General features: G+C 48.0%; 3 protein-coding genes across 4 annotated transcripts in view; 2 read left to right on the plus strand and 1 right to left on the minus strand.

The window, feature by feature from the left end:
• POMT1 (protein O-mannosyltransferase 1) overlaps positions 1-1,825 on the plus strand; it is a 37,119-nt gene extending 35,294 nt beyond the window's left edge. Inside the window, exon 20 of the mRNA XM_036748944.1 lies at positions 569-1,825. Within this exon, the coding sequence (XP_036604839.1) occupies positions 569-743 (175 nt within the window). The 3' untranslated portion in view covers positions 744-1,825. The remainder of the gene's footprint in view (positions 1-568) is intronic.
• Positions 1,625-10,113, minus strand: UCK1 (uridine-cytidine kinase 1). 2 transcript variants are annotated; one of them, XM_036748946.1, is made up of 8 exons: positions 9,576-9,715; positions 9,044-9,203; positions 7,681-7,777; positions 7,292-7,434; positions 7,111-7,205; positions 5,612-5,660; positions 3,706-3,752; positions 1,625-3,059 (listed from the first exon to the last, which is right to left on the minus strand). In XM_036748946.1, the coding sequence occupies exons 1-7, from the start codon at positions 9,678-9,680 to the stop codon at positions 3,715-3,717; spliced, it is 687 nt and encodes a 228-aa protein (XP_036604841.1). In that variant the 5' UTR covers positions 9,681-9,715; the 3' UTR covers positions 1,625-3,059; positions 3,706-3,714. The 2 variants fall into 2 exon arrangements, with proteins under 2 accessions (XP_036604841.1, XP_036604840.1); XM_036748945.1 differs by lacking the exon at positions 3,706-3,752 and having other exon boundaries at positions 9,576-10,113.
• A 5,802-nt stretch (positions 10,114-15,915) lies between these two features.
• On the plus strand, positions 15,916-21,952 carry PRRT1B (proline rich transmembrane protein 1B). Its single transcript, XM_036751412.1, has 4 exons — positions 15,916-16,269; positions 19,588-20,153; positions 20,980-21,117; positions 21,374-21,952. Exons 1-4 carry the CDS (start codon positions 16,260-16,262, stop codon positions 21,521-21,523), a joined length of 864 nt encoding a protein of 287 aa, XP_036607307.1. The 5' UTR covers positions 15,916-16,259; the 3' UTR covers positions 21,524-21,952.
• The last annotated feature ends 860 nt before the right edge of the window (positions 21,953-22,812 follow it).

Here is a 22,812-nt window from a genome sequence, read left to right on the forward strand (position 1 = left end):
GCAGTGGAGCTAAAGTCCATCAGGAGTCCACACTAAGTCTAGCACCAACATGGTGGGTAAATCAGGAGCAGGGGATCACCAGGCTGCCCAAGGAGGGGCAACCAGCCCAAGTCAAAAACAACAGGCCAAAGCTGTCCCACCAGTCTGCATGAGATCGAGACTGTGAGTGGCCACTGCACTTCTAGTTGGGGTGAAATAGGGGAGACCCAGATCTAAATAACAAAAAGCAATAATTACTCTTGGGGTAGCGGGTAGCATGATGGAGGAAGAAAACAATATTCTTTTTGGAGAGGCAGCAAGAGGCAATAGAAAGAATATTAATTACGCTTGGGCTTGTGTCCAGCCCGGCTCAGCCACTATTTGTGATGACTTGGACAAGTTCCTTATTATCTTTGAACTTGTTTCCTCATTTGTCCTCATCTACTTCTTAGAATTCTTGAGAACATCCAATAAGATCACATGTGCAGAAATGCTTTGGAAACTGTAAAGTATCTCTGTAAATGTTTATTATGTATTTGTATACATATATTCTTAATCTCTCATGTATGTTTATCTTCTGATCCCACAGATCCCAGCTCCAGAAGAACATATTCAACTCCTTAATCATAGTATGGTTTTCCTCTGCATATCTGGTTTATCACACTTTCAGCCCAATAACCTATGGAGATCAATCTCTCTCAACAAATGAACTCAAGGCCCTTCGTTGGAAGTCTAGCTGGGATATCCTGATCAGAAAACACTAATGGAAAAAGAATAAACTAGTGGAAATCTGAGATAGGGAGTTGGATAAAGTAGAACAGGCCTTGTTCGTTTCTTTCTTGCTTTTGTTTATTAACAAGCAAAACTACTCTGGAATTGAAAGAATAACTTATACAGAAACTGTTGAGTTCCTGGCCTTTAACTACGGGAAGAGGTAACTAAAAACTTCACAACTTGTTTAATTGTTTCAATTCACCATTGAGAAGGCCGTAGAAAAAATTAACTACATTTTGAGCAAGGACAAGTCTTTTCCTGGAAACTAGAGAGCAGACTATTTCCACTGACTCCTGTGGCCCTTAACTAAACAAAACCCTCATTCATTTAACTGATTAACATAGTCACACCCTGCAGCCACATGGAGACGAAAAGAAATCATAGCCCAAAAAAACTTGAGAGTCTATGATGAAACTACAGTTCAGCTTTTTAACTAGGAAACTGCTGGTAGTCCTAATAGCTATTGTCCTCAGTTTTTCCTTTGCTAGACTCATGCTGCCATGAATACTTCGTAAACCTACTGCACCAGAGCAACAGCTGAGTATTCATCTTTGGTGGGACCTTACAGAAGCCATTCTTGAATAATTCCATTTTCCCAGTCTGTATGATGGGAAGGTAAGTTACTTTGGTCATAAGCCTCTTATGAGGATTCATTTAAGTTTTCTGACTACCAGATGAAAAAGCCTACTGCATCCTAGTATTTTATTGCTATGGCATTTTTTTTATCTTCATTATGAGCTTTTGCTGTAGGGTGGCTTTATGTTAAGTAAACCCAATCCCTAACTCAAAGGTGTTACAGTCATCTCTGTAATTTTTCTTTCTGAAATTTGATTTATGTTTACATTAAAAAAAATAATTTTAAAGAGACAAATGAACACTACTATTTGGTGTTTGTTTATTAGTCCCAAAACAGTACATTAGGCATGACAAAGATTTTAGGTAATTATAGGTTAGAAAACCAAAGGACCTGAAACAAAGTTCCCTGTCTTACGTATCTCATAGTAACTATAATGATTTATGCCTGATAGAAGAAAACCATGAGTGGCTATACATGAGGAGATTGATTATAAAACAGCTTTTATATATGTATATATATATAATGTACATATATATAAGAGGGAATTGAACACTAGTTAGGAGGAAAGATTAAATAGAACCATATAGACCAAAACATTCTCATATACGCAATTCAGTGCTAGGCCATATATGATAAGTAGTACAGCAGTTGGAGGGCTGATTTGTGCAACAACATTCATTTTGAACCCCTAGATTCCACTGTGTAACTTAGCTCTAAGGAAAGCATGCACCCGACATGGCAATGAGTAATAATGTGAATGGTTTGGCGGTAGGCAGCATGTGTCCTAGATCCCAGGACAGGTGAGCCTTGACTTGGCAAGTTCTAGGTATAGATGAACAATGTGGGCAGCCTCAGGTGGAGCTGTTTGCTTGGGCATTGTATAGCTACATTCGAGTCAAAACCACACAAACACCAGAACTATTTGATTGACTTCTAGTGGCAAATCTTGATTCTGCAGTAAGCTGTCAGTCCTTTTAGGTCCTCAAGTAAATGCATTCAGAATAGGAGATGCTCTCCTTTATTACTCAGAGTAGTTTTTTTTATGTTTTTCTTTTTTAAAGTGCTTATCAGCATTCTCACCTCTGCTTATTTGCCCTGTGTATAACCCAGGAGGAAAGAAGACATGGTTCATATTAAGGTCGTACCAGCGACACAGCCAGGACCCAGACCCCCAATTTATTTTTAAAATGTGCTACTAGCATTACTTCTGGAAGCAAGCATAGTAGGTTCACTCATGCAGGTGTTAGGCGTTTTTCAGGTGGCCCAAAGAGATTTCAGAAGCCTCCTGAATACATGGAAGATTGAAAACATCAAGAAGGTCCTTTTAGTATTTCCCACTTTTAAAACTGAATAAAATTAACATTTTTCTATTCCTAAATGGTTAAATAAATTTCATCTTAGAATCATTTTATAACAGGTGCTAAAAGAGTATTTCTAAAGGGCTTAGGGTTTTTGTTAAAAAAAAAAAAGTGACTCCAGACCCATTCATTATACAGATGTCATCAAGGAAGATCTGCCCTATAAGCTGATTAACAGCCTCCAGCTCCTCAGTGGGGTCGGCTGCTAGACTCCAGGTGAGACCGTTTACCAGAAGTTAGGACAACAGTAGGGTCTCCAGGCTCAGGAAATGTCCTCTTGTAGCTCCGCCCATTTGGAACTCCCCGCTGCCATTTGCAGATGTCACCATTCAAAATGTCCTGAATATGCTGTACAATCAGGTTGATGGCAACTGCAAAAGATAAGTACAGATGTGGCCCTGATTCTCCAGAGACAGCAGTCAATCATTAACATTTATTGAGCATCTGCTATGTGCTAGGCACAGTGCTAAATGCTAGGGAGACAAAAAGAGGCAAAAAACAAGCCGGCCCTCAAGGAACTTACACGCTAATGAGGGAGATGTGCAGATATATGCAAACAAGCTTTATACAGGATAAATAGGAAATGATTAACAGAGGGAAGGCACTAGAATTAAGAGAGGTCGGGAAAGGCTTTCTGTAAAAGACAGGATTTTAGTTGGAACTTAAAGGAAGCCAGGGAGGTCAGTAGGTAAAGATGAGGGGAGAAAACATTCCAGGCATGGGGAATAGACAGTGGAAAATGTCCAGAGCTGAGAAATGGAATGTCATTGTCACTGAATCAAAGAGTATGTGGCTGGGAGTAAGGTGTAAGAAGACTGGAAATGTAGGAGAGGGCTAGGTTAGGAAGGGCTTTGAATGACAAACAGCATTCTATATTTGCTTCTGGAAGCAGTAGGGAGCCACTGGAGTTTACGGAATTGGGTTAGAGGGTGGCAGTGGTGACTTAATCAGACCTGCGTTTTAGGAAAATAACTTTGGTGGCTGAATGGATTGGAGTGATGATTCAGGCAGACCCACCAGCAAGCTCTAGCCAGGTAAGGCGAACCAGGAAAGAAAGTAGTGTCCTGAAAATTTAGAGAGAAGAGAGTATCAAGGAGGAGAGAGTGATCAACAGTGTCAAAGGCTGCAGAGAGGTCAAGGAGAAGGAGGATTGAGATCATTGGTAACTTTGGAGAGAGCAGTCTCAGTGGTATGATATGGTTGGAAGCCAGATTGTAATGGAGTTAAGAAAGAGTGAGAGGAAAGTGCAGGTACCTATTTAGATGGCCTTTTTGAGGACTTTAGCTACAAAGGGCAGAAGAGATATAAGATGATAGCAGGGGTTGAAGGATCAAATGAGGGTTGTTTTTTTTTTTCAGAATGGAGGTGATATGAGCGTGTTTATAGGGAATAGGACATGAGCCAATAGAGAGGGAGAGGTTGAAAATGAGAGAGTGGGGGTGAGGAGAGGAGATAGGATGGAATGGGGTCACTTGAACAAGCAATGGTGTTAGCCTTGTTAAGAAGCAAGGCCACTTTATCATGTGAGACATATTAAGCCTTATGAGTAATATGAGAGGAGGGAAATAGAAGAGGAAGCTCACAGTGCATGGCCTCATTTTTTTTTCTGTAAAATATGAGGCAAAGTTCTCAGCTAAGGTTAGGGGAGAGGGGAGCCATGGGAAGTTTGAGAAGGGATGAATATGTTTAGAAGAGCCACTGTGAACAACGAGATAATGAGCTGATGTTATAGAAGTACAGAAGGATTGCCTTGCAGCAGTGAGGGCCCAGTCAAGGCTGTGTAATATAAATGTTTATATGTAGTGGACACAGTCAGAATGGTTGCATGATTTTCATCACCTTTGTTCAATAGCATGCTTGTAGTAGTGAAGGCAACAAATGGTGAGAGTCATCCAAGGCTGAGGTTTGGCTGGGTGTAATCAGTGATATGAGAGGGCTGGGGATTCAACAGAGGAAGACAGTGTAGAACTGTACTGGCTTTGGGTGAAAAAGAGGAGAGAGTGGCTAGTGCAGGGGTGACGGCCTGGGAATCAAGGGATTGAGGGACTGGAGATCATGGTATAGACCACAAGTAGAACCTGTAGGAGAAAGCAGAGCTGAAAAGCCAAGAAATTATGGCCAGATAAGGGCATTTTGGAATTCTTGAACATGGAGGTGGTACATCTATGAATAATAGAAACATCAAGGGTCTGACCATCTCTGTGTGTGGCTAAGGTGGGGTGGAAGAGTAGTTTAAGGAAAGTGAGCAGTTAGGGTATACAAAGGAGAAACAGTACCTATGCTGAAGTCCCCTAGTATGAGGGCAAGAGTTAGGGGTGAGAGAAAAATTGTGTTACACATGGAACTCTTTCAGGAATGAAAAGGAGTAACCTGGAATCTGTAGACAACAGCTACCAGGATTTTGATTGGGTTTCTGGTAGACAGGAATAGCATGAATCTCAAAGGAAGAGAGGTTAATGAGTGATCAAAGCAGGCAAAAACCAGGAAGTCGAAATGGGAAGCAAAAATCATTGTATTTCCCTGGCTTCTATCTAGAGCCAGGGGAATGAGTGGTCTTATTAGCTCATTGAACTCAATCCCCACCCAATGACTGTTTTAGGAAACTCTGCCGCATAGCTCTTTGCACTGTTGTCAACCCCAGTGGGTAAAAACAGTGGGAAGCAATAACTTGGCACTTTATCATGGTTTTATATTAATGTCTGTAAGGAAATCTACTTAAAATACTCCTTTCCAAGTTTAAGTTTTAAAATGTAATTTTAAAGTAGATATAAAACTGGCAAGAAGATACGTGTGCATGCCCTCAGGCTTTTAAATCTGGGGGTTTTGCATCAAACTACATTTAAGAATGGGGGCCAAAATGCATCTCAGAAGATAGAAATTTCAGGCACTCAGAGGAGTAAGTGAGGTCAGCCATTTTTCTTACCCATATTGTCAACGCCTCGAGGGATGATCACATCAGCATACTTCTTAGTCTGCAAGACAAAATAACAGTCCTCTTAAGCAGGTTTTTCTAGGATGACTGCAATTTTCAGTGGAATTCACCCTACCTTGAACTTGCCACGTTGGCTGGGGGTACACAATGGGAGGGTTTAGAGAGGTGAGTCTCAATGGCCTCAACAATGGATAGGGTGTTCCATGTGAGTTGCCCATCACTCTATCAGACAGAATGAGTCAAGTTGAAAGCCAAGAGAAAACAACCTTGTTCTCCAGTGACTTTCTATCATTTTCATTGCCCATTGATGTTTCTTGTGAAAAATAACCTGTATGGCCCATCTCTCGGTACTACAGACCCAACTTCGGACAAAGGTGAACCAAGGCTCTAGATTCACCTCCTAGCAATCCATGATATTCTTCTACTCTGATCCAGCCAATCACCTCTGACCATACAAGGAGCTGGGAAGCAAATGTAAATAAATACTAAAGTGTTGGACACAGAGAAGTGAGCTTCACTACCAGAAAAAGTCTCATGGCATTGTGAGCAACACATGGTTATGACAGCTGCTTTTTGCTCATACAACCTGGCCAGTGCTGGCCAATGCAATCTTTAATATGAATGGGCTGACTTACTAAATATGTTTATGTATTTAGGAAAGTCTGAAACCACCAATTTATTGATGCTAAATTAGTTTCTGGAAATGGAGGATTTAAGCACAGGATTACATGGGGCTATACGTTTTTAAGGCTCTGCAAATTTGTAGAACTCGTGACCATATGAATTGGAGGGGGTGTTTCTTCACTGATACTACCCTACACTGATGAAGTCAGACATCTGGAGAGAAAAAAGTTTTCCAACATAAATCCATACTCTCAGTGTTTCTAAATCAGTGAGAAGTGCTAGCAATCATGTTAATTTTGAAATTTTAAAGGTTTACTAAGAAGCTTATCCTTTAAATATTCAAAGTAGTTGGGCACCTCAGAGACTTGGCCAAAATCAGTATGGAGAAAGAGTGGAATTATTTAGGGGACTTGATATAAGGCCAACTAAGCTCTTCCCTCCAAATAAATGCCTCCCCACATATAAAGAACATATACTTTGGGGCAGCTAGGTGGCGCAGTGAGTAGAGCACTGGCCCTGGAGTCAAGAGGACCTGAGTTCAAATTCAGTCTCAGACACGTGACACATTTACTAGCTGTGTGACCTTAGGCAAGTCACTTAACCCCAATTGCCCTGCCTTCCCCCCTCCAAAAAAAACAGAATGAAAAAAAAAAACCATATACTTCCCCACACACAAATTCCTCCATCTATAAATTGTACATAAATACTTCCTTACATGTAAATGACATACAAATCTTTCTTTACATATAAACTAGATTTCATCTAAAGACTCAACATCCTATTGAAACTGAACAACACAGCCTTTTGAAGGGGATTACTGAATCTATGATGTAAAAGTCATTTTAAAACAAATTCAAAGGTGGTACCGGCAGGCAGAATTCCTCAAAGGCAGGTTTGACAAAGGTGGTATACTGTGTTAGGATCTGCTCCAAGTCCCTCCCACGATTCATATCTCGGAGAACTGAAACAGTAATAGTTCCATCCTTAGATCATCATATGTATAATTGTCTAAGGTCAGAGTTCAAGAACTCCTGCATCCCCCCTTACCTCTACGAGAGAGCCTCACGTCTGAGTCGGTGTCAACAAAAAGTCGAAGATGAAACATATCCCGGATCTCTTGACTATAGAATACCAAAATGCCCTCAAACAGAACCACATCCGCAGGGTAAACCACAGTTGTCTCCAGTAACCTGCGAGGCAGAGGCGAGGAAATGGGACACTGCAGGAGAGAGAGGGTCACCGGGGCAGTCTGCACAACCAGCTTCGGTCCTGGGGGCACTGAATCCTTGGAAGGGGCAGATCACGAAGAATCCACAGAAACCGACTGGGGGCAGGGCCTGCTGCAGGGAAGTCCTTGCTGTAAGCACCTGAGAGGAAGATCTAACGGGCTTGAAGTGCACAGCCCTTCTCTGCCCTCCCAGAAACCATCCGCTTACCTTGAGTGGGTGACAAAATCATAGGTCGGGACCTCAACGGTTTTGCCCTCCACAATGTGTTTCAGGGTCATGTGCATCAAATCATTATCGAAAGCATCTGCAGAGATGGGACAAAAGGCAAGACAATCCCAAGCTATTCTTACATAGGTGCTGTAAATAGGGATAGATAGATTCTGTTGCCACGGATATGGCCTGTAGCTAGCTAGTGGCAATTAAAAAAAAATCAATAGTACTTATAGAGCATCAAACGCTGTACAGAGTGAATGAAATATAATTAACATCTAGCAGATACACAGCCTTTTAAGATTCTGCAAATCACAAGATGAACACGTTCATAAAGAGAGCTATCTGGCAATAACCAGTATCTAGGGTTATCTCCACCAGGAATATGGTGCTCAACCCAAAAAAATTACATATTAAGGGCCTACTAAGTGCAAGGCAGTGATCTGGCATTCTCAAAGTTCTTTCTAGGAGGCAAGCAAGGACCAGGCTCTGTGTTTCTAGGACAGTCATTTTAAGGACAAGTTTACTAGGGCAATGTTTCTTTTTCTAGAGAAGGACTGAGGAAGACAGGGCCAACACTGAAGTTAAGAGCAGTCCGAGCATCACCCAGATCTCTCTGTTTACCTGGCTGTAGGTTCCCACTCAGGAGCTGGGATCCACGGGCTCCTCATTGGCTACTGTTGACACACTAACTCCTGCAGCTGCCTTTAGATTGGCTACTAGAAGTCTCTGAGACCTCTGCTGTTAGGGACTAATGAGGGAACACAGTGGCCGTCCTTCAGGGGAATGGAAGGGAAGTTGTAAAGAACCTATTTTTGTATAATGGGTTTTTGGAAACATCTGAGGGAGAAACACCCGCATGACAGTGGTTGCAGTGCAGGGATCCTGCTGGCTGCTCTGCCGAGGGCCTGGAGGAGCTGGTGTCCTCACGGAAGAAGCCCTTCTGATTGGCTTCAGTTAAGAATCCATCCTCCTCGGCAGGGACAGCTCTGAAGAGGACCTCACCCTAACACGGTTAGCTCACAGAACCACCTTGGTCTCCCCAGGGCTGTCCCAGACCAGAGCAAAGAGAGAAAGAAATAGGGAGGGGGAGGAGGAAAGGCGAACGGTGGAACAAGCACCGGGGCTCTGCCACTTAGTGGCCATATGACTGAGCCGATCAAGCTCTGAGCCTCAGATCCCTCACCTGTCAAATGGGAATAATATTTATGCTACCTGCCTCACGGGCTGGCGGGAAGAAGGTGCTCTGTAAATTAAAAGGTCTATCTGTGTCGTGAATCATGATTGCCGTTGTTTTTCTGACACCCTCCCCCCCCACCCCGTCCCTCGGGCCCCCCACCCCCTGGCTTTCCAGATCTACCTGGGTGGTCAAAGTTGTACTGGCCCTTCAGCGCTTTGGCCTTCTGCTCGGCGGTCAGGACCTTATAGAACCTGTCCTGGCTCAGGATGACCAGCTTGCGCTGGCGGTGGTCCACTTCGTGCTGGCCCAGCAGTTCCATAATCTTCTCACACACTGTGGACTGGGGGAAAGCCGGGAGGACCCCCGCCTCAAGCCCGTCCGAATGGGATGGCCGAGGCCTCTCCCGGCCCTCGCAGTCCAAGGTCCGGGCTGGCTACAGGTGGGGGGGATGCTCCCCACAGAGCCCCGCCTTCCTGCGGGGGCCCTGGGGAGGGTTCGGGCAGATCCCGCCGGGCCCAGCCGCTGCCCCCGCTCTCTGGCCCACTGACTTGCCCGCCCCCGGGCCGGGCCCCCAGGTCACCCCGCGGGTCGTGCCCCCCAGCCCCGCGGGGCCCGGGCGGGCTCCGCTGCAGGGCGCGGGACGGGCTCCTCGCCTCCCGAGGGGGGCTCCGTCCTCCCCCTCTAAGGCGAGACCCCCACTCCGAGTTCTTACCTTCCCACTGGCCGTGCCGCCGCTCACCCCGATGAGGAAGGGCCGCTGGTGGGGGCGCTCGGGCTCCGCAGCGGCCGCCCCGCCGCCGCCGCTAGCGGAGGCCATGGCCACTTCGGCTTCCCTGCATCGGCTTCCCCCCCGCCCCCAGCTCCAGCTGGCCCGACCGCCCCCAGAACAGAGGTCAGAGGCAGCGCCCGAGACTACAACTCCCAGCGGACACCACGCGAAGGTTCTAGTTGCTAAGGGGTCCCCACGGCGCCGCGGAGCGACGCGGGAGTTGTAGTCAGCTACGGCCCGAGGGAAGAGCGCATGCTCGAGATTATTAAATGTCCCTTTACCGAGCCGTCAGCCTTTCTTGGGGGGCGGGAGGGGCGATTTAGGAGTTACGGCTACTCCTTCCCTGACTCTGAAAACCACTCTAATAAGAGAGCAGTGCTATTTACCCCGGCCCTCGCCCATCCTAGATAGTTGCATTAAGCAAGCGCCGGCCCCAGGAGGTCCTCTTCCCCACCCCTGCCCCGGGCTGCTCTCCCAAGGTGCCGGTTCCGTTGCTAAGAAACTTAGCGTCGGTGAGATTACAGTGAGCTCCCGGGATGCGGAGCCGGTGTGTGTCAACAGAACCACTCCCTGGTGTGGGACCCAAACGTAAACAGAGGCAAACCTCTCCCCGCTTCATCCCAGCCCAGGCCCCTCCCGGAGCTCCCCTGTAGACGGATAAATTAAACCCATGGCAAAGCCCAGCTTCCTAGGGATAGAGCGTGCACACAAATCAGCAAGACCCGGAGAGCGGAGCCCCAGTCCGGGAGACCCGCGTGCAAGGACCTCGTTACTGCCCGAGTCCCGGGAATTCTTAAACCTCCGGCCGTTCTCTTAAAGTTTCCTCGCTGGCTGTTCCCTCTCAAATACTCAGATGGGTTTGTGATGTCAGCGCTTCTGGAGTTCCCTCTAATGAATGCCTTCCACCTGCCTGTCCTGGGAAACCCGGGTCCTCTTGTAAAAGTTCACCCGGGGCAGCTAGGTGGTGCAGAGGATAAAGCACCGGTCCGGAGCCACCAGGACCTAAGCTCAAATTTGACCTCAGACACTTTTAGCTGCGGGACCCTAGGCAAGTCACTTAACCCCCGATTGCCTTCAAAAAAAAATTTAACCTATCTGGCTCCTTCAATGTGCAGAAGGCCTTCTTTGATTTCTCTCCCCCTCCCCCTCCCCTCCCTCCCCCTACCCCCAGTCAAGAAGGGAGGGCTCTCAGGGAGCAGTCTGGCTGGCTATCTTCGAGAATGTGCTTTGTTCTTGTTCTCCTTCGAATCCGCATTGGTTATGTGATGTAGCCTCTTCACACTTCCGTTGCCTCCTGTGTGATCATCACGTCTAGTTAGCAACTAGAAGTGGATGGGGTATAGGACTTGGAGTCATAGTAGACCCTGAGTTCAAATGCAGCCTCAGACCCTGAGAAGGTCGCTTAATCTCTTTTGGTCTGTTTTCTCATTTGCAAAATGGGGATAATAAAAGATGATATTTGTACAGTGCTTTGTGCTGCATAAATTCTTAGTAGTGGAGAGATGGAATAAACATTTATATAGAACTTACTTTGTGCCGACACTGGGCTAAGCACTCTTTACAAATGTTCTCTAATTCGAGCCTCCTAACAACCCTGAGAGGGAGGTGCCCCCTTTATCACTAATTGACCTCATTTTACAAACAAGGAAACTGAGGCAGACAGAGGTAATGTGACTTGCTCGGGGTCACACAACTAATACCCATCTCAATCTGGACTCGAACTCAGGTTTTGCTGACTCCAGGCTCAATGTCCTATCAATGTGCCACCAACTATGTAGAAGTCTTTGTTTAGTAGGTGTCGGGGAAGGGGGAGGGAGGAGGAAGAGGCTGTGGCAGTAGATAGAGTGCTGAGCCTGGAGTCAGGAAGACGAGTTCAAATCCAGCCTCAGATACTTCCTAGTTGGGTGACCCTGGGCAAGTCACTTAACCTTGTTTGCCTCAGTTTCCTTATCTGTAAAATGAGCTGGAGAAGGAAATGTCGAATCACTCCAAGAAAACCCCCAATGGGGTCATGAAGAGTCAAATACAGCTGAACAACAGTAACTATAGTTGTAGCAGTGCTAATAGTGGTAAAAGTGCTTCCACACAGTAAGAGTTTATATTAAAGAGACAGGAGCTTGCTGTTTGGGAAGCTTGGGGTCAATAAGCAGGCTTTCCCAAAAGCCATTCAGCCTGCTTTCCTCCTCCCCTCCAGCCCTAAGCCTAGCTCATTGTCCAGCTTCATCATGAGTATAAGACTGTTGGACATGCTCCGCTGGGTATCTGTTCAGATACTACTTGAAATCCCTGCATTAGATATTCTTCATCCATTTGGTGTTTCCTGTGTGGATGAAAAGGCCAGACTCCTTTGAGTGATTGTGGGTAGCTCTTCCAGGAAGCTCTCAAGTGTCTTGGGGTTTGATTCAATCAGTACAATGTCATTCACCCAGAGGCACCTGGAGGACACCATCCTCTCTGGGAATCCTGCCTTGATCCGAAGTCTTCACTGGATGGTGGCTACTTTTGGCAGGCATACAGTGCCTTGTTTTATGCCTCACCCGGTGTTTGTTACTGGTTAGGCTCAACACCAATAATACTCTCTGCAAGGCAGAGTGACCAATTAAATCACAGACCTTAAACAAAAAAAAGGGGGGGGGGGCGGGGAAAGGTAGCATACAAGATAAAATGTAATTGGGGCAAAGGAGAGAGGCAGTTTCAAGGCTTCACTTGAAATCAGCGAATGTCCTTTAAGAAAGTACTAGGAGAAATGTCAAAAATAGACAAAATACTTTAGGAAAAGGGTGTGGTTCATGCAACCTAGAACTGGAAGAGACCGTAAAGATCATCTTGTTCATCCACCTCACTTTACAGATGAAAAAACTGGAGCCAGAGTGAGGGAGTAAAGATGATATTTAGCATTTTAGGGCACATTAAGGCTTGTAAACTATTTACTATATGTTAACTCATTCGATCCTCACACAAGCCTGTGACGTGGTTGCTGTCATGACCCCCACTTTACAGACGAGGAAGCTAAGGCACAGGGAGGTTAACTGACCAGTCCAGGATCACACAACCAAGGAGTGTCTTGAGGCAGAATGTGAACTCACTTCTTCCTAATTCCAAGTCCGGTATTCTATCTGTTGTGTCACCCACTTGCCCAAGACCACACAGATAGCAAGTATCAAAGTCAGGCTTATTTTATTTTATGGGATCACTTTTGACTGGGGAGATTAAGGAGACTTTTCAGGAAAAGATGGCACCTGAGCCAGCCTTGAAGGAAGAAAGGATTTCACCAGGCTGAGAGGTAAAGGAGAAATAGCCTGAGTGAATGAATGCACCAAAGGTCAGAGGGGGTACAATAAGATCTCTGGACGGTGACTAGTCCAATTTGGCTGGAACTTGAGTCTTTGAAAAGGAATAATGTGAAATAAGGCTGGAAATGTTGAGGTTTGGGGCATCTCAAAATGTTGGGGCACAAGGTCATATCAAAAGAATTCACTCAGGCTGTCTCCAAATCAAGTAAAGGCATTTATTCCAGGTAACACAACACCCCAAGCAGGTTCCTCCACCACTTCAGAATGTTGCAGCTCCAGTTTAAGCCCCAGTTTAAGGGAGAGGGCTCCCCAAGAGAAATGGCCAATTCAGGGAGACAGCTTCTTAAGGGAGGCACCCACCCACTTAAGGGAGATGCCTTCAGTTCAGAGAGGCACCCACTAGCCAGAAGAAGCTAGGGATTCTTATAGAGGAAAATCTGCCATGGGTGGGGGAGATGAGGTAATCAGGGACACTTAGGCAAGAGAGTGGAGAGATGAGGTAATCTGGGACAAAAGTTCAGAATTTCACATAAAATCTAGTCATCATTCCATTGTCCAGCCCTGGTCGGAGGGGCCCCAGTTAGTTTGGGTACTTCATTTACTGGCCTTCTGGAATCCCCTTGCCCCCTAAAGTGGCTTTAAGTGGTACTTGAGATAATGGGTTTCTCATTGTTTCTCCCTCAAGAAGTAGACCCCCCCCAATTCATTTGGGAAAAAGGGTGAGGGTTACGCATTCCTCATCAGAGAGACATAGTGGGGAGGACTTCGTTAACTTGCCAAGCTGATGAGTTGCTATTTTACCTTCTAAGCAATAGGGAGCCAGGAAGACTTTTGATCAAATGATGACTCGCTCAGACCCGTGCATCATTTAGCTTTCACCATATGCAAAGCTTTGTGGTAGGTATCCGGAGTGGATACTATTATAATTAAGAGATGGCCTTTTCTACTCTCTGTTCTTGCCAATGGAGGTCTAAAATGCTCTACAGCCAGCAGAGGATTTTTTTTTTCTTATTCTGGTCCTTCATTGTCCTGAGAGTATAATTTTAAGGCTGGAAGGAACCCCAGAGGCCATCAAGTCCAACCCCATCATTTTACAGATAAAGAAACCGAGGCCTAGTCACTTGTCCAATGCTATATAGATAGTGACTGTCAAGTGCAAGATTTGAATTCAGAGTCCCTGACTCCTAAACCAGTGCTCTGTCTACTGCCCCTCACTGTCTTTTCTGCCATCCCCATTCCCTCCTGCTTTGGGACTCATGAACATCAGAGTTGTTGTTCAGTCATTTTCAGTTGTGTCTGACTCTTTGTGACCCCTTTGGGGGTTTTCTTGACAAAGAGACTAGAGTGGTTTGCTCTTTCCTTCTCCAGCTCATTTTACAGATGGAGAAACTGAGGCAAACAGGGTTAAGTGACTTGCCCAAGGGTCATAAAGCTAGGAAGTGTCTGAGGCTGGATTTGAACTCAGGAAGATGAGTCTTCCTGACTGCAGGCCCAGCCCTCTATTCACTGCCCTTAGCCTCTCCTCTGAACATCTTAGTCAGGAGAATTCTGCTGATCCTCCTAAGATCTGTTCCAGACCCTTTGACTAGTGACCCATACCCCCACAATACAGAAGGCAAACAGGAATGCTCTTACTCTGCTGAGATGTGACAGAGAATTGATAGAGATCTCTTAAAATAACCTTCCCACACAAACCACATGGTGAATTAGCCCAAGCCCAAGGGGTCGAGACTAAAGAGAGAGCCGACAGCCAAGTACAGAAACTGCTGATTGGGATGAAAAGAATTCACCCAAAATGAATGGAATGACACATCTGTAGAAAATATCACAAAAGCTATTGTGAAATTCTTGGCCTACTTCTTGAGGCCTTTCACAATATGAATCTAGCTTTGTGCAGTGGGACGAACACTGTTTCCAGAATCCAAGGCCCTGGGTTCGAATCTCACCTTTGAGGTTAACTACCTGCGTGACCTTGGGCAACCTCCCTTGGCTCAGTTCCCTCATCTGTAAAAGGAAGTGGGTCTGCTCAGATGGCCTCTAAGGTCCTTCTGCCTCTAAGCCCTGAACCTCTCTATTCTGACGGCACTCCCAAAAGAGCAGCTACCAAGCTGCATAGAATGGGGACAGGTGTAAAGCAGGTGTGCGGAGCCTGCAGACTGTGGCCCTCTAGGTCCTCAAGTGCGACCCTGTGACTGAATACAGTTTCCCAGCCCTGGGTAGAGAATGAAGGAAGGTCCTAAGGTCCAAGGCTTCCCTAGAGCCTTGCAGGCTCCAGGATTGCTTGGAAAGGGCCTCGGTTTCAGAGATTATACCTAAAGTTCTATTCTTGTTTCTATAATGCTTTAAGAAGCACTTTCCTTACTACAGCCCTGTAGGAATAATCATTATCATTACCCTCATTTTACAAATTACAAAACTGAAGCTCAGAGGGGTCCAGAGAAAGACGCCCCTAACCTTTCTTCTCTTATCCCTCCCTGCTTCTCTCTAGCTTTATCTCTGTCCTCTCCATTCTTTGATGTAACACTGAATACTATTTTTAAAATAATTTTTAATATAGTTTTTGGACATAGTTTTTAAAATACTATTTTTAAAATCAGTTCATTTCAGTAAGCATTTAGGAAGCACCAAATATATACCTAATGTTGACTGAGCTCCAACAACTATTGAGCACCAACTGTGTATCTAGCATTTAAGTGGCAAGCCTAATTGTCCTTTTTCATGAGCCCAAATGAGCTGCTGATCCTCCCTCTGAGTTCTTCCCCAGCTTCCCAGAAGGCCCGTGTAAAGGAGTGATTGAGACCTCAGAAGGGACTTGCCCTTCCTTGGGCTCCACCAGCCGGGAAGTGGCACCGTGATAATCTGTCACCTTGGGACCCTCCAGAATGTCTATTGAGTATGATTTGGCTGCTAGGGCTGTTTGCAGATCAAAGGTTAGAAGCATTGCCTCCCTTGCCCTGGGCCCCAGAGGAAGGAGGTGTCAGTCTCCCAGCCGGTTCCCATCAGGCAGGGCCCATCAGCTTTGCCAGGCACTGCCATCCCGCAGAGTGGGGTCCTTGGGCACGGAAAAAACTGGTACAGAGGGGCCCAGGAATGAGAGCTCCCTGTTGACACAGCCGGCCGCAAACGAGCCTATCAATCATTAACGGAGTCAAGTGGGACAACAGGAAACTGGAGCCCAGCAAGGAAAGAGGAGCCCCAGGGCGGGACAGTCACTGCTCAGAGGACTGAGCAGGAGCAGGCTGCAGGCTCTGGGCACGGGGCAGGGAGCGGACACAAGGAGCACCTGTGGTCTGGGCAGCCCAGCCCCCTGCCCAGCCCAAGAAGACTGTTCTCCATGGAGCCAGGTAAGAGAGCCCCCACCCCCAGAGAGAGAAGAGGCCCTCCCCAGGGGGTCTGGGGGGGTCCTGCAGAGTAGACAGCAGCTCTCACCCAGGTGCCATGCTCACCCCCTGCTCCCTCCTGGGTTCTCTCTGTCCCCTGTCTACAGCCCACAGAAATGGGCCAGCAGATGCTGGGCTTCTAGGAAACTCAGAACCAGAGCACTGTCAGAAAGGAAGAAGAAGAGGAAAGAGAGAGGAGGAGGAGGAGAGAGTGGAGAGGGGAGAAGGAAGAGGAGGAAGAGCAGAAGGAGGAGGAGGAGAAGGGAGTGAGGGAGGAGGAAGAGCAGAAGGAGGAGAAGAAGGGAAGCAGCTTGTGATTCCAGAGGGACTTATGGACAAGTCTTCATTTGACCACTTCTAAGGTGAGGAGGGGAGTCACCTTCATCAAATCGGATTCCAAGGACCCCAGGTGGGTCCGATTGTTTGCCATCAGTCAATCATTCAACAACCAACAAGTAGTCATCTATTTGCACAGAGAAGGAAGAGTATTTACCGGGGCCATAGGGTAGGGGGAGGAAAGGAGAGAAGAATTAGGACTGGTGCATCTTGGGATCTCCAGGAAATGTCATACAATCAGAGACTTCAAGCTGAGGTCCTCACTGTGCTGATATGTGTCCAAGACAGGATTTGAACCCAGTTCTTTTCATCCCAAGCCCAGCAAGCTTTGCACAGCCTCTAAGGCCAGAGAGGTCTTAGGGTTTCAGTGTGAGATCAACTAGTGCCAGGGGTTAATGGCAGAGAGAAGAACAGTTATATTGGTGAGAGGGGGTGGGGAGAGATGGGCTGAGTCCTGTGGTAATAGACCGTCCAGCCCAGGACTAAATTAGTGGTTACTCTAGCAACTTAATTCCCATTATGAGAAAGGGCCCTTTTTCTCCCATGGGGTCAGAGATAGGGGGTGCAGGGTGAACAGAGACAAAGAAAGCAAGATGCCCCCCACTCAGGCTCTATGGAAAAGGTGAAGACATGCATGGGTCACAGGACAGAGTAGAATCCAGCAAGTGGCCATAGCTGGTCCCTCCTCCTCCCCCTCCCAGTCACTGTGCCCAGTCCATGCCTAGAGAAGAGAAGCCGGGCATGGAGACCCCATCATCTTTATACACTCTTAGAACCTCACAGAGTACACTGCACACAGTAGGCACTTCACAGAATGGAAGAAATATGAAAAGCAAAGCCTGAGAGAGGGACAGGCAGAGAAATGGAGAGGCCAGATAGGGAGGGGAAAGAGGAGGAAGAGGATGGGGACAAGGGAAGTGCTGGAGAAAGAGAAAACTGGGGAGGGAGAGGAATTACACAAAGCCTGGTGGCCCTTTCCTTCCCACCCCCACTGGCTGTCTCTGCTCCAGAGGGGCCCGGGGCCTCTGGAGAGCAAGGCTCACTTTGCTGGTGAGAGAAGCCCAGCCTTGTCAGCGGCCTTGATCTGGAAATGGAAGCTTGCTGAGAGCCAGCCATGGGGGGTGGGCTGGGGGTGGGGGGTGAAGAAGCCCAGATTCTTTTCACCTTCCCATCTGCATCCCCCAAAGGCCTTTAGTCGCCTCCCCTTGGGATCCCCTTGGCAGGAGCCTCTGGTAACTCAGCCCCCCTCCCCCACCTTGGAGCGGGGTCCAAATCATGATCTGAATGTCTCCACTGGACACTGATGTTTTCTTAGAGGGCCGGCCCCAGCCTGAGCCTCAGAGCCTTGTTGGCCCCTGACGTAAGATCAGGTGAGTCTGGGGCTCTCTTGGGAGAAACCTGAGGCCCCAAAAGCTTTCCAAAGATATCCCCTATCAGCCCGTGCTTGGACATTTATTTACTTTCCCTAACCTTATCTGCACCTGATCAGGCCTGGTATTTGCCTGGGTGAGGCCAGGGGGAGAAGCTGTGGTTTATGTTATGATAACTGGGGTTTGGGGTAGAGTGAGGCAGCTAGCGTGGAAGGGGGAGACACCTGGCCCAGGTGTGCTGAACCCCGTGGTGATGGGATGGGAGAGCTGGGAGTGGAGCTGGGCCCCCCACCACAGAAACCAGAGAGCGTCAAAGGAAGTGCCCTGCTGAGGTCAGTGAATCATCAACAAACCTTTATTAATCCATCTGTAAGCACTTAATAAGCACTTGCCACATCATATGCCACACTGTGAGGCCTGCTTAGTCTCGGCTTATTGGTGCCAGGCGCTGGGCTAGGCACAGGGGACACCAAGGGAGGTAAAGAATAATCCCTCCTCTTTAGGAGCCCACAGCCTAAGGCCCGGTTGGGGGGCTGGGAGTGGGACACATTGAAACAGCTATTATAGAAATAAGCTGTGTACAGGATAAATTGTAAATAGTCAACAAGAGCTTTAATTAACATTAAGGGAGATTGGAAAGGCTTCTCCTAGGGTGGGGTTTTAGCTGTGACTTGAAGGAGGCCAGGGCAGCCAGGAGGAGGAGATGAAGAGGAAGAGCAGTGCAGGCTGGGGGATGGCCAGAGAGGAGGCCAGGAGTCAGGGTGTGGAGGAACAGCCAGGAGGCTGGATCTCAGGACACCTTGGGGTGCACAGTGTAAGCTGACTGCAAAGTGGGGGCAGGGATCAGCTTATGAAGGGCCTTGAATGCCAAACAGACGATTTTCTATCTGATCCTGGAGAGAACAGAGAGCTATTGGAATATATAGAATGGGGGGGTGGGGTGGGAAGGAAAAGGAAGAACCACCAGCCACAATCGACAAGTATTTTTTAAAGCACCAAGTGCCAGGCACTGTGCTAAGTGCCAGGGATACAAAGAAATATATAACATAAAAATATAACTAAAATCAAATAGCATCAAAAATATAATGGAAACAAAAACCTATGTAGAAACAAGTCATAGACAGGATAAAGAAACAGGCGGCCCTTTGCTTTGGGAAGGTGACTCTGGCAGCTCGGCCACTAATGAATAGGCATATTGTCATGGTGAGAGTTGGGGGTCGGCTGCCAGATCTGTGTTCAGATCCCAGCCCTGTGGCTTACTGCCTATGTGACCTGGGTGGGGGGGTGGTTATTCCACTCTCTCAGGCTCCAGTTTCCTCATCTATAGAATGAAGAAAGGCTGGCATCTATTGGTGCTCTAGGTTCTAGGTTCCCTTCCAGCTCTGGCATCCTGCTCTCTGATTCTGTAGGTATCCAAGCAGCAGATGTGGGGGAAAGGAGACAGAGTACAACAGCAGCTTCTCCGAGTCCCTGGACCTTTCTTTCTAAGTTCTGTTCTACAGAGTTGGGGCAGAGGAACTTATAAGCAGGTTCAGATATGTGATGTGGGTCTCACGTGACTGTCCTTCCTTTAAAGGTCCAGAAGCCAGAGGCAGCAGCAGCAGCAGCAGCAGCACCACCATTCCTTCCTCAGAAACACACCCCAGCCATGAGCTTTCAGACACAGGGAATGCTTCGGATGCTGCAGGAGAACCAGCTGAGGAGGGCAGTGCCCCCGGGGCTAATGGGGAGGGCAGAGAGACGGCTGCAGCAGACCCACCGCCACTGCCCAACCTGGCATCCTGGAATGATGGCACAGCCTCATCCTACCTGAGTCCTCCACAGCCCAACCCTGCTGAGAATGGGCAGATGCCTAAGTGTGCAGCGGGCATCGGCTTCGTGGGAGAGCCCCCACCCTACACCCCGCCGGATCCCAAGGCTGTCCATGTGCTCTACCCTCCATTCCAGGCTGGCTTCTCTGGGCAAATGCCTATTCTGTACCAGCCAGGGCCTTCACCACAGCCTCTCTTCCCACCAGCGCCATCAGCCACACCTCTGTATTCATCAGGACCCTCTCCAACACCCCTCTACCCTCCAGCGTCTTCATCCTCATCACTCTACCCATCACCAAACCTGTCTTCTGGAGCTTTCCCCTATACCATCGTAGGTGGCACGGTGGCATCATCTCTATCCTCATCTCTCCTTTCCAGCCCCCTCGGGGTCCCAGATGGGGAGGCAACTTAGATGACCAGTCCTCTCCCTCCCAAGTAGAGGGATTAGTTTGAGGGTGGCACCTTTTCCCACAGCTCCCCACTTGGGGTGGTGGTTAGGGGGGGCTTTAGTCTATGAACCATTTTTCAGGGTGGGCAGACAACCCAAGAGACTGAGCCCCTGGACACACTCCACTATGGCCCGGCCTTCCTGTCATTGGGCTTAGTGGGTGCTGCCTTAGAAGGGGAGGCCAATCCCCTCATTTTACAGATGAGAAAAAATAAGGCATAGAGAAGGGACTTACCCAAGGTCACAGACAGTCAGTGCCAGGGTCAGGCACTGGAATCCTGCTCTCCTGGCTCTGAGGGAAGGGAAGGGAAAGGAAGAGAGTAAGCATTTATGCAGGGCCTACTATGTTCTAGTCAGGGTTCAGTGCTTTTTAAAAACACATTATCTCGTTTGATCTAAAAATTCATTGTTTTTTCTCTGTTACCATGTTGGATGGGGTTACCATGTTGGTTGGATGGGGAGGATACTGGGTGGTATGTTAGAGCCCTCAGGGGGCCTGGAGTTTGGTCCTCCTCATTTAATCTTGGCCTCAATTTGCCCCGTCTTTACAATGGGCATCATAATACTTGCCCTGCACTGAGGCTGGGGATGCAGTTACCTCTGGAGCTGTACAGAGCAGTGATTCTATGACTTGGTCCTGGTGTCTCCCTTCTTTAGGGCCCCTTTCACTCTCTGAACCCCCCTCCTCAGTTTCTATCCTCCCTTGCAGTATAACAGCCCCATGAACAATATGTCGGCTGCCATGGACCGGAGGCCCCTGCCTAAGGATTACATGGTGGAGTCTGTGTTGGTGACCCTCTTTTGCTGCTTGATCACTGGGGTGATCGCCATCGTCTACTCTCACGAGGTAGGCCAGGCCACAGCTAGGGCGATGCTGGGCCGGGGCTGCAGAGGGAGGGTACTGGGAGCCGGATTGTGCCAGGAGTTCACCTTCTCCGGCCCCTTTTAAACTTTATAGTCTAGGACTGCTCTCTCCTGGAAGTCGCTAACCCCAATGCCGTGGCTCCCCAGGGCTGGGGGCCAGTGAGGGGAGGGAGGGAAACTTGGTGTTCTTGGAACAATCGCCCTATTCACTTCTGGCCTTATTTGTCCCTCTGCCCCAGACCAGGGCGGCTCTGAGTCGGGGAGACCTGGCCCAGGCAGAACAGGCCTCCAAGAAGGCCCGCTCCTTGGTGCTCTTCAGTTTGCTCTTTGGGGTCTTCGTGTCTACCAGCTGGGTCATCTACGTCATAGTGGCCCTCTACATTCCCTGAGGGACCATCTCCTCCTGATGCCCAGGGCGGCACCTGGCTGCTGATGCTGCCCCGGCTGCTGCCCAGGACATAGAAGAGGAAAGTGCCCACCATATCCAAGCTGCTCTCCTTCCGTGGACTCTTCCCTCCTCTCCTGCCTGCCCTCCAGGGAGAGAGCAGGGTCTACAGTGCTGCTCCTCAGCTGCCCACCTGCGGCTACTCTGCCCCTGGGACTCTGCTATGGGGAGGCCAGCCCTTCTACTGGAACTCACTGTGGCACCACTGTGCATTATCCTCTGGCCCAGGACTCCATCTGAGATATTGGGGGCGTTAGCACGGGTCCTTCATGAGCTGTGGTGGAACTCCCCACCCAGGGCCAATCTCTGCTTTTCTATTGGTTTTCCCAGCTCTCAAAATGTGTGTGTGTGTGTGTGTGTGTGTGTGTGTGTGTGTGTGTGTGAGAGAGAGAGAGAGAGAGAGAGAGAGAGAGAGAAGACAGAGAGAGACAGAGACAGGAAGAAGAAGAAAGAGATGAGAGGAGGGGAGGAGGGTGGGGGGAAGAGAGAGTCCTTGGACTGCTTGTTTCCCTTTTCTGGGCCTTAGTTTCCTTCTCTGTAAAATAAGGAGTTGGCCTAGATAACCTCTCCAAGGTCCCTTCCAGCCTCACATCCTATGATGTCTCTGCACTGGTCCTGCAGCACGCTAGTGTTCTTATTAGTAAACCCAGCATCTACCAGGCACCAGAGGACTAACCATTCCCCCAAGGACTTTCCAAAGTCCGGGAGGCTGTCAGGAAAAGATAATAATTCCTCCGCAATTCCTTCATCCCTATCTCCAAGGAGAGCCCGGGGCAGAGTCAATCAGTATTTCTTATTTCCCCAGATGCATTGGAGAGATGAGCTCACCTGTATCCCAAGGCTTTGTTTTCTTCCTCCTCTCTCCCCTTTGACCATCTGACCCAAAGCCACAGGTTTCACAGTGACTCTCTCAAACCTTAACTTCCTGAAACCAGGTGAGAATGTTTAGACAATAAATGAAAATCCTGAACAAAACACTCTGTGTGTGTGTGTGTGTGTGCGTGTGTGTGTGTGCCCCCGTGCATTGGGTCTCCAAATCTCTCTGCTTTGGGCATCATCCTCCAGATTTAGTAAGCTAGAGGCGTCAAGTAGGAGGTGTATGGGCTGCATGCCACCAGTAACACTCCTGGGTGCGGTTCAAACCATTAAAATGTAACTGGGAAATATTTAACCAAAAAAATATTAAAATACAATAAAATACGGACAATATTACCTTTTAAAACTAAGTCACAA

Source organism: Trichosurus vulpecula, chromosome 3, assembly GCF_011100635.1.
Source record: "Trichosurus vulpecula isolate mTriVul1 chromosome 3, mTriVul1.pri, whole genome shotgun sequence".
Taxonomy (NCBI): Eukaryota; Metazoa; Chordata; class Mammalia; order Diprotodontia; family Phalangeridae; genus Trichosurus; species Trichosurus vulpecula.

Excerpts from the sequence above, each read along its gene's own strand:
- UCK1 (XM_036748945.1), bottom strand. The coding sequence starts at position 9,680 with ATGGCCTCCGCTAGCGGCGGCGGCGGGGCGGCCGCTGCGGAGCCCGAG. Across the intron at positions 5,661-7,110 it reads TTGAGGAATTCTGCCTGCCG|ACTAAGAAGTATGCTGATGT; the intron begins GTACCACCTTTG and ends TTTGTCTTGCAG. Across the intron at positions 3,060-5,611 it reads TCGAGGCGTTGACAATATGG|TTGCCATCAACCTGATTGTA; the intron begins GTAAGAAAAATG and ends TATCTTTTGCAG.
- PRRT1B (XM_036751412.1), top strand. Across the intron at positions 20,154-20,979 it reads GAGCTTTCCCCTATACCATC|TATAACAGCCCCATGAACAA; the intron begins GTAGGTGGCACG and ends CCTCCCTTGCAG. Across the intron at positions 21,118-21,373 it reads CCATCGTCTACTCTCACGAG|ACCAGGGCGGCTCTGAGTCG; the intron begins GTAGGCCAGGCC and ends CCTCTGCCCCAG.